The sequence below is a fragment of the Telmatherina bonti genome (genome assembly GCF_933228915.1).
Source record: "Telmatherina bonti genome assembly, chromosome: 3".
In the NCBI taxonomy this organism is placed as follows: Eukaryota; Metazoa; Chordata; class Actinopteri; order Atheriniformes; family Telmatherinidae; genus Telmatherina; species Telmatherina bonti.
This window is the reverse complement of record NC_136621.1, coordinates 38832179-38846014: the sequence shown is the minus strand read 5'-3', so window position 1 is coordinate 38846014 and position 13836 is coordinate 38832179. Positions and strand designations below refer to the sequence as shown.

Genomic DNA, 13836 nt, shown 5'->3' with positions numbered 1-13836 from the left:
ATTTACATGTTTTTGTGCCGAGCTCCAGATAACTTATTGTTTTTTTCTGTTATTTTATTTATATATGTATATATACATGGTATATATTCTATACAATTCTTTAAAGCAACAAACCAACTATTTTGGAAGTGATTTCTGTGGTTTTCCACCTCGCTGTGATACAATTATTACTTTACCACCAGGGAGGGTGAAACATCACCCCGCTGAGCCTGACCAAGGCGAGCTGGTTTACTTTTACACTGGACTCACCCTTGAAGCTCTTTAACGGACATGGAGATCTTGAGGTTGTGTCCCAGAACATGGAGGGCCGTCAGGATGTCAGCCCACTGGACCATCTCTCCCAAAGGGCCCCCCTTCAGCACCTTTGGGCTGAAAACATCTCCAGACTCCTCCGTTAGGAAGCCCACGTGAACCAGGATCTGAATAAAGACAGGAACAGTGTTGTAGAGAGTTCAGACAGAAGATCTTAGAGATTCTCTGACGTCTACACTGGAATCTCTGATTACATCCACAAGATATTACATTTTTGTTCTTGTCAGCCTTTTACTAGGACTGTTTATAAGCTGGAATCTTGTATATATTGTAAAAGTCTCCGTTACAGTGCAACGTAACAGGTGGTACTGTGCAAAGATTGCTTCAAACATGACATCAGAAATCGTTTTTATTTGTCAACTGAATTACAAAAGAGAAAAAGCAACTTAAAGAAACTATCAAAGCAAATAAGTTTGTTGGAGAACTTGCTAGAATGATGCTTTTATGTCATCTTAGATCTACTTCATGATGGCTCAGGACAACAGGGGGCATCAGTCAGGGCTTGTGTTTGCTGTTTTCAGTCTTTCCTCTACATCAGGGGTCACCAACTCCAGTCCTTGAGGGCAACCATCCTGCAGGTTTTAGTGTTTTCCAGGTACAACACACCTGACTCAAATCAATGGCTCATTAACAGGCAGGTGCAGAAGATGACGACAAGTTCTTGGAGAACCTTTTCACTTGGATCAAATGTGTTGTACCAGGGAAACACTAAAACCTGCAGGACGGTAGCCCTCGAGGACTGGAGTTGGTGACCCCTGGTTTACATTGACTTGGCTGTACCGTTTGCACCAGGCCTTCAAAATGCCATGAATAACCTGGTCACGGCTGTAACCAGGGGCGGCTGTAGCTCAGGAGGAAGAGCAGTTGTCCTTCAACTGGTAAGTTGGGGGATCGATTCCAGGCTTCCCCTGAAATGCCGAAGTGTCCTAGGGCAAGACACTGAACCCCAAACTGCGTGCCTATCGGGGTGTGAGTGTGTTGAGTGAGTGTGTGTGCGAATGGGTGAATGTGACGAGTAGTGTAAAGCGCTTTGAGTGGTCTGTATGACTAGAAAAGCGCTATAGAAGTACAAGTCCATTTACCATTTACGGCCTTGCTGTCAGGCATCTGCTCTGCACCTGAACGCAGCATGTAGCGTAAAGACCCATTTCTGCTCCTGTATGTATGTAAATGGCCTTAACATGTAACATGGATGATGCTGCTACAAAGTTCTGCTGGGGAAAAAAACCTGCATCCTGCAACACAAGCGTTCCCCAAACATCACCACAACCACCAAGCGGCACTCCTGACCAGGCAACATTAAACATCTCAAAAACTAGACAGAGTCTGAGGTTTTAATCCAGCCTCCAAACGGCCAAAATGCTAAATCCGCTCCACCTACAGTCCAGTCCACTTATTACTCAAGGCCTGAAACAAGATACTCCAGGACACCCAGAGTTTCTCTGCCTGTTCCCTAGTAGGCAGATCTGCTCGGTGGTCCTGCACCTGCCAATGACGTTACACTGTAAGGTTTAGCTGGACGGTGGACACTGTGGTTGATCCGGACAACTTACAGAAGTAGTTTATTCAGTGCAGTGGGACTAAAGCTCCTCTACGTATGAAACACTGATGACTTTTACAAAAATATTACCGACCGACTGACCACAGCCTGGGCGTCGCCTCCAGCATTCGGAATGCATCGAGAAATGGAACGCTTAATCCAATGAAGGGTCGCAGAGAAGCTGGAGCCTATCCCAGCAGTCTTAGGCGAAAGGCAGGGGACACTACCAGGATGCGCGCCGCTTGGTGCTGTTTACAGCAAAAGTTTGCCATGACAAGAAAACTGATGCATCTTCAGATTCAAAAGGGTTTTATTGGTAGGTTGAATATAATATCTGTTAATAAGAGACCCCGAGCATCTTATTGTACTCTTACAGAGCGCAACGTAATGCGACGTCATGGGCATGGAAGGCCGAGCAGATCTGGTACCCCTACCCGACATAGCTCCAACTGACATATTTAATTATGGTGGGAAAATTTAATTGAAAAATCAAATATCAGGATTTTTTTTTGTTTTTGTTAAATTTTTTTTTTTTTCAAATAAATAAAAATAGTCCATTAAAAAATTAGTCATTTTTATAGTTTTTATTGATCTTTTTACTTGTCCTCTTGGGCATTATAGCAGCAGAATGATGGTCTGGCTGCTGTGTTGTTTTTTTCTAAGTGAAATTAAAAAAAAGAAGGGGGAAAAATAAAGTTTTGTACATTTTTTTAATTATTAATCTACAAAAATAGTCAATATCAAAGAATTGTGAAAATTGCAATTTAAATCGAATCTGCACCCAAAAAAAATCGGAATCGAATTGGGACAAAAGTATATCGTCACAGCCCTAATATTTAAAATATACAGTTATTAAAACGTTATTAAAAAAATTATTAATGGTAAAAACTTTGATTCTTGTCTTCTGCTCTCTAATAAACACCAGGAAGCACAGAACATATCAAATGGTATATAAAAAAAAAAAGAAGCAAATATTTACCTCAAAATTGTAATTTTTTTGTTAAAGTAACAAATAAAAACCTCATGTTTTTTTTAAATGGACTTTTTCTTTCCATTTTTTATGGTTTAGGCTTCAAAGGGTTCATGGAGGTGATATTGTTTTACCTGCATTAGACATTCGTCTTGTTGAGGAGTTTTATAATAAGATATTACATGTAAAACATTTGCACTTTACAGTCAACATTATGATTAAAGCTGGTCTCATTTACATACACATCATATTTGCAGTTTATTTTAAAGCACATTTAATTTCACCCCATTTACATGATATTTTTATATTTGTGCATATTGAATAAAGTTAAGCTCCATCAAAGTTAAGCTGCGGCTGTGCAAACACTTTTAATGACTTTGAGGATTAGAATCATTAGAATTTCAGACTCTTTGAAAAGGAAATTATGGCAACTGGGAAGTAATTCTTTGAAATCCTCTGTGAATTATCCCTCCCATGCTCCAGAGGAAAAGCATGCGCATGCAAAATCCTGTACGATGAGCTTTGTTGCACACGGTTCATTTCACATGAAGCTGCATGCCTAAACAGATAACTACGCCAACAAACTCCCAGAATTCAACGTGAAAATGTGTTTAGCACGGAGCATGTGACGTTGCTGCTGCGCTGCACATCCAGCTAGCTGCTGCATAAATCACTGCAGCCCACCGAGAAACGAGCAACATGTTACTTTTCACAGAGGATTAAACACAGCCGTGTCCAAAACGCTGCTCTGCTAAATAATCCTGATTAAGCAACGCAGCATGAACACCTCCAGCTGCTTCTGCAGGAAATACATCCCACAACTTTGACCATGAAACATGCATAATGAGCTTAAGGTCAGCTAAGAAGAGTTTGCCAGAAACTTTGCATGGCGACTGCCGGCTGCCCCCTCGCTCCGGCTCATTATACGTCTCCCTTCCCATTTGCATATAAGTGTGTCCTGTGTTGGCACTTTCACAAGTCTTTTCTACAGAGGTGATGATGAAAAGCTTCAGGAAGCTTGTTAGAATCACTGCAAAGGTTTCGCCCCTCTTAGTTATGCTACAAAATGGCGTTGCTTGAGTTATTGTGGCGTTGCAAACTCGGGAAAATGTCACACTTCACCGGGAGAAACTGCACGTGTGGAGACACAAGAAATCCTTTAAGTGGCTCATTAATGTAAAGCAGGAGTTTTACCAGCAATCTGCAGCAGTGGAGTCAAATCAGAGCATCATACTGACATGTTAGAAGAAACTGGAGTTATTTTGGGAACGTTATTAGCAGAATGTAGCTTATTTACAAATGAAGAAGTTACAGGGTTTCACATGATGTGATTTATGCAATGATTTCATGGTGATCCTACAGAAAAACCAGAAATAAACTGAAGTTAAAAGTCGAATGAGTTTATTGCTAATGTGGATGCTGGCAGGTGGAGCAGGATCTCGAAACAGAAGCAGGTCAGTAGTACTTTCCAGCAGGTGGAGTATTTCTCCGTTTCCAGTGGGTTAGCTCATTATAACCTGCTGAACCAATGAGAGGAAGAACACAAGGGCAACCTACAAATTAAAACAGAACTCAAATGGACCAGAATACAAAACCCAAACCCACAAATCATTTTAACGTTTTTCTGCTGGTTTATCACTGCGGGAACTGTCTCTGGCTCTCTTTGGCGAGGTGAGTTTATTTGTAGCACAACAAATTGCGAAACATATCATTAAAAGCAGGTGGTGCAAAGAAAGTATTAAGATGTAGTAAAAAGCAGCAAGAAATAATAAAAGTGACAAAAATTAGACAACCATTCACACTCACATTCATTCCCCTAGTGAGAAAATAGAGTAACCAATGAAACCGACATGTCTTTGGATGTTGGGAGGAAGCTGGAAAACCCAGAGAGAACCCACGTATACACGCAAACACGCAAACACAGACCCACTACGGATATTGAAAAGCAGTGAGCATCGACGGTCACTAGACGGATCAATATAGACCACAATGCATTGCGGGCAGGAGCTCGAAGTGGCACAAGTGACACGAGCGTTAAAGCAGGTGAAGACATAACTATAGAACATTCATTTTATTTATTGGTTGAATAAATATGCAACAAAGAAAGAACAAAACTTCATCTTCATCTTCTGCTGCTTATCCGGGGTCGGGTCGCGGGGGCAGCAGCCTAAGCAGGGAAGCCCAGACTTCCCTCTCCCCAGCCACATTTGCCAACTCTGCGGGGGGGATCCCGAGGCGTTCCCAGGCCAGCCGAGAGATATAATCCCTCCAGCGTGTCCTGGGTCTTCCCCGGGGTCTCCTCCCAGAGGGACGTGCCTGGAACACCTCACCAGGGAGGCGTCCAGGAGGCATCCTGACCAGATGCCCGAGCCACCTCAACTGGTTCCTCTCGATGCGGAGGAGCAGCGGCTCTACTCTGTTCTCCTCCTGGATGACCGAGCTCCTCACCCTATCTCTAAGGGAGAGCCCGGCCACCCTGCGGAGGAAATTCATTTCAGCCGCCTGTATACGAGATCTTGTTCTTTCGGTCACGACCCACAGCTCATGACCATAGGTGAGGGTAGGAACGTAGATCGACTGGTAAATGGAGAGCTTCGCCTTCTGGCTCAGCTCCTTCTTCACCACGACAGACCGGCGCAGAGCCCGCATTACTGCAGACGCCGCACCGATCCGTCTGTCGATCTCACGCTCCATCCTTCCCTCACTCGTGAACAAGACCCCGAGATATTTAAACTCCTCCACTTGAGGCAGGACCTGACTCCCGACCCGGAGAGGGCAATCCACCCTATTCCGGCTGAGGACCATGGTCTCAGATTTGGAGGTGCTGAAGCAGGGAACCCAGACTTCCCTCTCCCCAGCCACATTTGCCAACTCTGTGGGGGGGATCCCGAGGCGTTCCCAGTCCAGTCGAGAGATATAATCCCTCCAGCGTGTCCTGGGTCTTCCCCGGGGTCTCCTCCTGTAAACCTCCTTTGGAATTATTTTCATGTAAACTCGTAGGAGAACACGTTTCACTCAGAATTATTAATTCTGAATTAGAAAAATCATAATTTAACCGTACCGTTGTCACAGTTCTTAGTGAAGAACCCCCCCACAGTGAGGTTTACGGTGCCAGTCTCCAGCAGGGGTTATGATGTATTTTGTACATGTTTTTACTCCAAAGACACTTTGAAGAAAGAGATAAGAAACTTCATCTAAATTCTGACCATCTGTCTTCTACAGAGCCTCAATATTATGACAAGATTTTTCCATCAACTCTGCTGCACAAAGACAGTAAAGCTTCTATTCTATCCTAATGTAATCATTCTAATAAATATTAAAAATATTCTAATAATAATAAATAGTTAATATATAATATTACAATACAGTTCTAATATATATTCTAATAAATTTTAAATATTATAAATCAATTCTAAAAATATTCTAAGTGATAGTAATATATTAAATATGATTATCATTATACAATTCTAATAAATACGCTCATGAAGTAATAGTAATAAACATATTAAATATTATTATAATACAATACAATTCTAATAATAAATATGCTAATAATAATAAATAGTTAATATATAATATTACAATAAAATTCTAATATATATTCTAATGAATTTTAAATATTATAAATCAATTCTAAAAATATTCTAAGTGATAATAATATATTAAATATGATTATTATTATACAATTCTAATAAATACGCTCATGAAGTAATAGTAATAAATATATTAAATATTATTATAATACAATACAATTCTAATAATAAATATTCTAATAATAATAAAAATATGTTAAATATGATTATTATTATGCAATTCTAATATTCTAATAAACATTCTAACAAATATTAATCTTTTATTTAATCTATTTATCATTTTCTTTATTTTTTTTTTTTTAAAGGAACTCTTGGAACATCCTAAAAAAGTATCCATCCCTCCATCCATCCATCCATCCATCCATCCATCTCATGAACTGCAGTTGTCTGCTGACACAAAGCTGCGTGTCGTCTGCTTAACTGAGATATTTTAAGTTAAAGTTCTGAATTTTTGACCCAAAGTCAGCAGATACTTAAAGCTTTAATAAATCTCCATAATAATGACGAACAAGTGATAATATTTTGTAGGTTTATCACAACGAGGCAGCTCATTAGATTGATTTCACATCAGCATTTGATGAAGAAATTCAGTCATTCACATAAACTAACTACATATAGCTCTGCATTATAACTGTGCCCATTGAAAAATGCTGAAGTCACTTGTTTTCCAACCTGCAAACATTAAAAAAAACACTGAACAATGATGTGTGTGAAGCTGAGTCAAGCTCCAGTGAGACTCCAGCTGGCGTGAAAAATCCCCTGATTTAACAAACCTGCTCTATTAAGTTCTGCCTCACAGAAAAAAGATAAGTGAAATTAAATTGGAGTTCGGATGGCAGATGGTAAGAGTGAGAATACATGACGCTAATGCTACTCGATCCCCCGACTTGCTGGTTAGTTACAGGGCGACTCAGAAATGCAGAAAGTGTGTGTAAATGAAGAGGAAAGAGGTTGGATTTCACACACTGGCAGCACAAACAAGCAGCTAAAGAAATGAGAATATGCAGCCAGATTATTTCAGATGACTGGAAACTGGCGAAATGCAACAAGAAGCTGGTTGTTAAAATGTGCTGCGATGATCACAGTTCATCCTTCTGGTTTTAGAAAGTGGAGCTTCCACACATTTCAACCCTCGCAGAGATCCTACTGGTTCCAGTAGCGTCACCACTTTACGTTTGTTTCCTCGGAGTCCATCGGCCTTCTCTTGGAACGCTCCACAGAGATGGAACTCGCTTCAGCAACCTTTGGGACAGATCAGACCATCTTTTACTGATTTTAAACATTTAATGTAATTGTTTTAGTTAATTGTTTAATAGCATCTATTTAGGGCTGTGAAGATATCTTTTGTCCCAATTCCATTCCGATTTTTTTGCCGATTGGATTTAAATTGCGATTTTCACAATTCTTCGGTATTGCAGATATTTGTAGATTAAAAACAAATAAAATGTATGAAACTTTTTTTTTGTTGATCATTTTTCTTGATTTCAATTAGGAAAAAACAAGACAGTAGCCAGACCATCATTCTGCAAGTAAAGATCAATGAAGACACTAAAAATGACTAATTTTATAGTAGATTAATTTTTTTATTTTAAAAAAAAATTGATTTAACAAAAAAAAGTTTTAAAATTGTGAAGCAATAAATCCTGATTTTTTTTATTTTTCTATTTGATTTTCCCACCCCCAGTATCTTTACTACAATGTTACTCATTTTAAACTTGATTCCTAATTAAATTCTTTCACGGTAAAGTCATCAGATTTTGTTTTAATACATTATATTTGTTTTGATTTTATTGTTCTATATTTACAAGTGTCTTGTAAATATAGACAAGTGTCAAGTGTTAGTTTACAGCAAGACAAGTGTCTTGCTGTAAACTAAATGAGAGGAAACTCTGTGACAAACAAGTTAAAATAAAGCTTAATAATAATACTGTAAAGGTGCAAGATTGTCATCGTGCAAAGAGAATTTTGCTTGTTTTTCTTTGTGCACTTGACATGCGACGGATGTTTTCCCCAACCTGGAGAGAAGATCTAAAGCTACTCTCTGGTATTAAATTCTGACGAGAAGTGCTGGAAGGAAGCAGAGACAGTCCCTGAAGCACCTTGTTGTGCCCATGCTCCGTCCACCTCTGGAAACTTTCCCGCCATGAAAAGAAAAAGCCATTTTCTGCTGGATCCTCCCTGATCGGATTGTTTTGTGGCTGTAAAACAGTGGAAATGAACTCTGCTTGTGGCGTGTGTGTGTGTGTGTGTGTGTGTGTGTGTATTTTAGCAGTTTTATGGAGCGTGAATGTAAAATCTTTGGTGTCACACAGGAAAGCAGGAAATCTGAAGTGGCTCTCCAGTATGTGGGACCACTCCAGCACTCCGCTCATTACCAACCGGCTAACGGCAGATGAATGCTAATGCTTGTCTCAGCGTCTGTTAGCATACTTCACATTTCTGTGTGTGTGTGTGTGTGTGTGTGTGTGTGTGTGTGTGTGTGTGTGTGTGTGTGTGTGACCCCGATCCCTCACGCACTGCAGCCCTTAAGAAGGTTGTAGAACACAGGTGGCAGCACAAGCTGCCACTGACAGCCAGCAGAGTCCTACCCTTAACTTCACCTTCTCCTTCATGGCTTCTACTCTCCTGATTTCTACTCCCGTCTCTCCACTCTGTCGTCATATTCTCCCAACCTGCTCCCTCCTCTTCCTCTTTCCATCCTGCCTTTCCTTAACCCATTTGTCTCAGATGATGTCTGCACTTTCATCAGCCTGAGGTCAATGAACCCTCCAGAGGGCAGACACGAGGAAAAGGCAAATTAAGAGTTTGCCGTTTGCTGACAAACACTCTAAATGTGCAACACACACAAAGCAGCCAGGGTTACTGACAGTACAGACAGTGAAGGACGGGTATGAACGGGATCAGGTCAGCGTCTCACACTGTTCTCGTCACATGACCTCTTAGATCTGAAAGAAACGGTTTCATCGTAACAGCTGGAGGAGTCAGAAAGAGCTTTTAACGAAGTTTAATGACAACTCTGCAGTGTGAAGCGCATCGAACCGATAGAACATTTTATCTTGTCATCCGTCCGTTTTCTTAACCGCTTTGTCCAGTCAGCACTGTGAGGCCACAGTACTGACTGTATACGTGCAGCAACATTTTTATAGTATTTTCAAATAAAAAAGAAAAAAAAAAGATCTTCTAATTTGATTCTTTTCTCCGACCACCTACTGACCGAACCATAATTATTTTTCTATTGGAGTCTATAACAATAGAAAGAATGTGATTTTGTGTCTCTAGAGCAGTCGTAACCTTCTTCAGGCTTCCTGTTTGCATTACAGAGTCTCCCCAAGTGTGTTTAACGTGTTACCTGTGACCAGGCTGCAACTGGAAGTCATGCAGCTGAACTGGAAATAATGTAAACATGAGTATGAGTCTTCTTCCCGTCCCTTTATGCACCCACCAGACCCCTCAGGTCAACTGTTAACGTTATTTTCAGTTTATTTCAACCTCAAATCTGCAGGTTTCTTTACTTATTGTTAATTATTTTTCCTTGATTTCTTGATTTTACTTTTAAATGCTGCTTATTTTCTCAGGTTTTATTGTCTCTTTAAAGCACTTTGAATCACCAAGCTGTTACGTTGTGCTGTAGAAATAAACTGGCATTGCCTTTTCCAAGTGTTTTTTAAAAGAAGTGTGTGCTAGTGTGAGCTCTGCAATCAGTCTGCAGTTCATCAGTAAACCAGCTGCTGTGAACAGAGCTGTTCATGCTGGGTTGAAGGGATTGTTTTAGCTTACTGCACTTTTGTCTCTTAGTTTGCATGCAGATATCTGTGTGGCACCACCCACTGTGGATCTGCTCACCACGCCCACATCTCCCATCAGCTGATTGGATCGGCAAATCACTGGCGTGGCAGCGACACTCTGGGAAACCAGCTGCAGCTGTGGACTCTTTTACACAAACAGTCCTAACTCTGGTGACCGTGAGTTTCGGTTGGTGGTAGTTTGGTTAGAAAGGAGTTGTGTCATCCAACAGTGTTAAAATTGTTCGGCTTTGTCTTTTATTTTGTTTTGCTTTTGCTAAAGGGTCTTGTTTTGTTTGATTTGTTGTATTGTAATAAGAAAAGCCCTTTTTGGCTCCTCTTTCTGTTTATGTTTATGTTTAGTGAGTTGGGCCAGAAAGGTTTTTGTTTGTATTTGTGATAGTACTTTGAGCTGTTCAGCTACAACAACACAGTCTTTTCTTTCAAACATTGACTACTTCTTGGCTGGTTTTAGTTTGTGTGTGTATATTTACAGCTGTTTTACTGCTTTTCTTGCTTGAAGCAGCTTGTCTAGCTCCAACACTTGCAGCTTACCACCATTTGTTTTCTACTTGTGACAATAAATTCCAAGCGCTTCCATGTTAACAGCTGTCCGTGGTTCTCTTTGCTATGCCTCACATCCCCCAGCAGCTGGGTGGGTCGTATTAGTGACCCTTTAACACAGGGGTCCCCAACCACCGGGCCGCAAAGAATGAATAATCTTGATTATTATACATAAAAATATGTTTCTGCTTCCAGGTGTCATATTTTGAAACACAAGCACTTTGGCGCTAGACTCTTTGGCGCGTACCTATCCTGCATCAGCAACGCAAGCGAGCCCTCGCAAAATGAGTCAGAAACAGAGTTCACCGGAGTTTCTTTGGAAAAGCTAAACAAGACAACGATGCGACAGCAGAAGGGTCACAGACTGCCTGCAAAAAGAAAGCTGCATTTAAAAGAAAATACCAAGATTCCCACCTGAGTTACGGGTTCATCGCAACAGGTGATTCATTCCCCACACCCACTCTGTGTAATATGTGGTGACAGACTCACTAATGAAGTCATGAAACCATCAAAACTTCGTCGCCACATGGAGACAAAACACCCAGTATTGAAAGAAAATGAGAATATTTTGAAAGAAGAAAACGAGAGCATGAAGGACAGAAACAGTTACTTAAAACAAAACAAACTGGCTGTAAGGAATACAGTTCGAGTGTCTCCCATCACCCCCAGACATTTTGGTGATTTGATATTATAGTGTAATAGTTCATGAAAGTGCCTAATATAAAATGTAATTGTTGCATTCAGATTACATACTAAATATAATGATTAAGGTTTTTGTTATTGGAAGCTTCACGCCCCTACCCGCTCCTTAAGAGGGTTTCTGTGGGAAACTGGTCCCTGGTACAAAGAAGCTTGGGGACCCCTGCTGTAACAGAAGCATTTCATTGAGGTCTCAGAAAACTGTGATATCTTGTAAAGTAATGGTATAATATGTCTGTTTTCAAAAGAAGCATCACACTCGTGTTTTATTTTCCTCTTACTGTTGATCTTTCCTCCACACACACTTACCTTATTGCTCCAATAATTTATTTTCTCTCCAAGTAAACATCCACTCTTCTTACAATCAAAGGGGAAGCCAAACAGGCGAAACTAAATCAACACGGCCCCATCGGAATAACAAAGAATGCACACTCAAGCAGAATGCCAAAGTTGCTGTTTGAAGCAGAGATTGTGTCAAAGACAGAGGTGAGGTGATTACAGCGCCGTGGCTAATTCACATCAGAACGCTTTTTTTCAGGGTCGGAGTTAATTAAAATCAGAAAGGGTCTCCCTTCATCGTGTTAAAGGGAGTGAACTTTTTACATTTAAATGAAAATCAATCTCTGTGAAGGAAGGCTGCTCGCCATCAAACGCAGAACATTTGTCTGGCACAGACAACTTCCAAATGTGATTCAGCCAAGTGGTTTTTAATGCCATAATAACCAAACAGCAGTCAAGCATGAACACAGATCCACAAAGAGGGACAGAATAAACACACTCCTGTTTTTTTTTCTTTCAAATTCCATTTCTAATTATTTTGATAAACAGCTTTTGACAGGCAAGGATAAGTCGTACAAACAGCGGGCCATCTGCTGTTGCGATGGCAGCAGCAGCACTTTGTAAGACATATAGGCGGTTCGAGCAGCCTCCAAGCCAAGATAGAGGATAACAAATCCTTTCAGCGCAGGAGCAGAAAGGAGAACATCAATCACACTGACAGAGAACTATTTCCACCCTTGTTAACTTATTTTAGAAGGAGGGCAGAGAGGAGAATTTCTAAGAGAAGCAGCAAACTATGTGAAATAAAACGTAAGTTTCCGCAGGATGAAAATCAGAAGAATACTTCAGAGTCTCCAGGTTACAGCTGGTTTACGCTTTTGCTGACATTTGGAGAGGTAAGCAGTCACAATACACTTATTTTAAACCAGTTATAAATGAAATAACCTAAAGCGGTCACATGATCTCCCAGTTTCTCAGCAGCACATCCCTCCCTTCTCTCCCCCCATCAATCCTCTGCTAATCCATACTCTCCAGTCGCATCCATCCCCCTCTTGTACCTCCGTTCTCGTCTCATTCTTCTCCCGCTCGCACATGCTTGGCATCACGTCATAATCCCAATCATTCATCACCGTCATTCTCTAGCTGCTTTACTTACTACCCTCCTGTTCATCCTAATAGCCCCTTCTTGCTCTCACACCGACTCTGACATGAACGGCTGCAAGCAGGATGCAGACGGATCCACAGAAATACCGCCAGCGTTAGAATAAGGCTTCTCACACAGAGCTGCAGCTTTGGAAACCAATTTGGAATAAATACATAGAGACAGTTGAACCAATTACAGAAGAAAAATACAGACCAGTGATGGACAAGCCATCATTATCTCCTGCTGTAATTTTTCTCCCACCAGCTATTATCATTCAAATAAGAACCTTCAAGATGCTTCTGCAAAAGCTCTTAAATGCCACTATTAGAGAGGAACAAAGCTTTCAAAAGCTATATTCAGACACTTGGAGATGTATTTTTACATGACGAAGAGGACTCCTGCTCTTGTTAACTTAAGACAGAATTACTGGATAATAAGGGAATAAACTGTAATAACTGTTTTATTAAATATTCCTTCGTATTCTAACGTTCCTTCTTTCGTTTTGTACCTTTGTGGAAGAATTACTGCCATCTAATGAAATCGTGCCTCATCCAAATGAATAATGTGCTCCATCGCCTCACCTTTTCAAACATTGCAACAACGGTACCCACCGAGGGTCAAAAAGCCTCAACAACACTTCGTCTCCATGCTGCGTGTTACTGAAGCAGGTTAGCCCACGGTGCTGATTGGTATAACATGGTTTAGTGTTTGTGCAGAACAAATTCATGTCATTGAGGTGACTTGTTGAAAACATAACTCCAACCTATCCAGTAAACACACACATAACAGCACAGACACGACACGCACAGTGAAATCTGGGTTTCTACTGGTGGAACTGGATGTTTCAGCAGCTTTCATAGTCACGGTAAAGCTGGACTAAAAGCAGGTGGAACGGCTTAAAAACCTGCATTTACTGTGTCAAAAAGCTGACTTTTCCAGCAACTTTACTTATG

At 40.6% G+C, this 13836-nt stretch overlaps 1 protein-coding gene across 1 annotated transcript in view; it reads right to left on the bottom strand.

Annotated features, from left to right (window-relative positions):
- LOC306774979 (alpha-1,6-mannosylglycoprotein 6-beta-N-acetylglucosaminyltransferase B-like) overlaps positions 1 to 13836 on the bottom strand; it is a gene marked incomplete at both ends in the record, with an annotated part of 197786 nt that overhangs the window by 78261 nt on the left and 105689 nt on the right. Inside the window, one exon of the mRNA XM_079265180.1 lies at positions 250 to 419. Within this exon, the coding sequence (XP_079121306.1) occupies positions 250 to 419 (170 nt within the window). The remainder of the gene's footprint in view (positions 1 to 249; positions 420 to 13836) is intronic.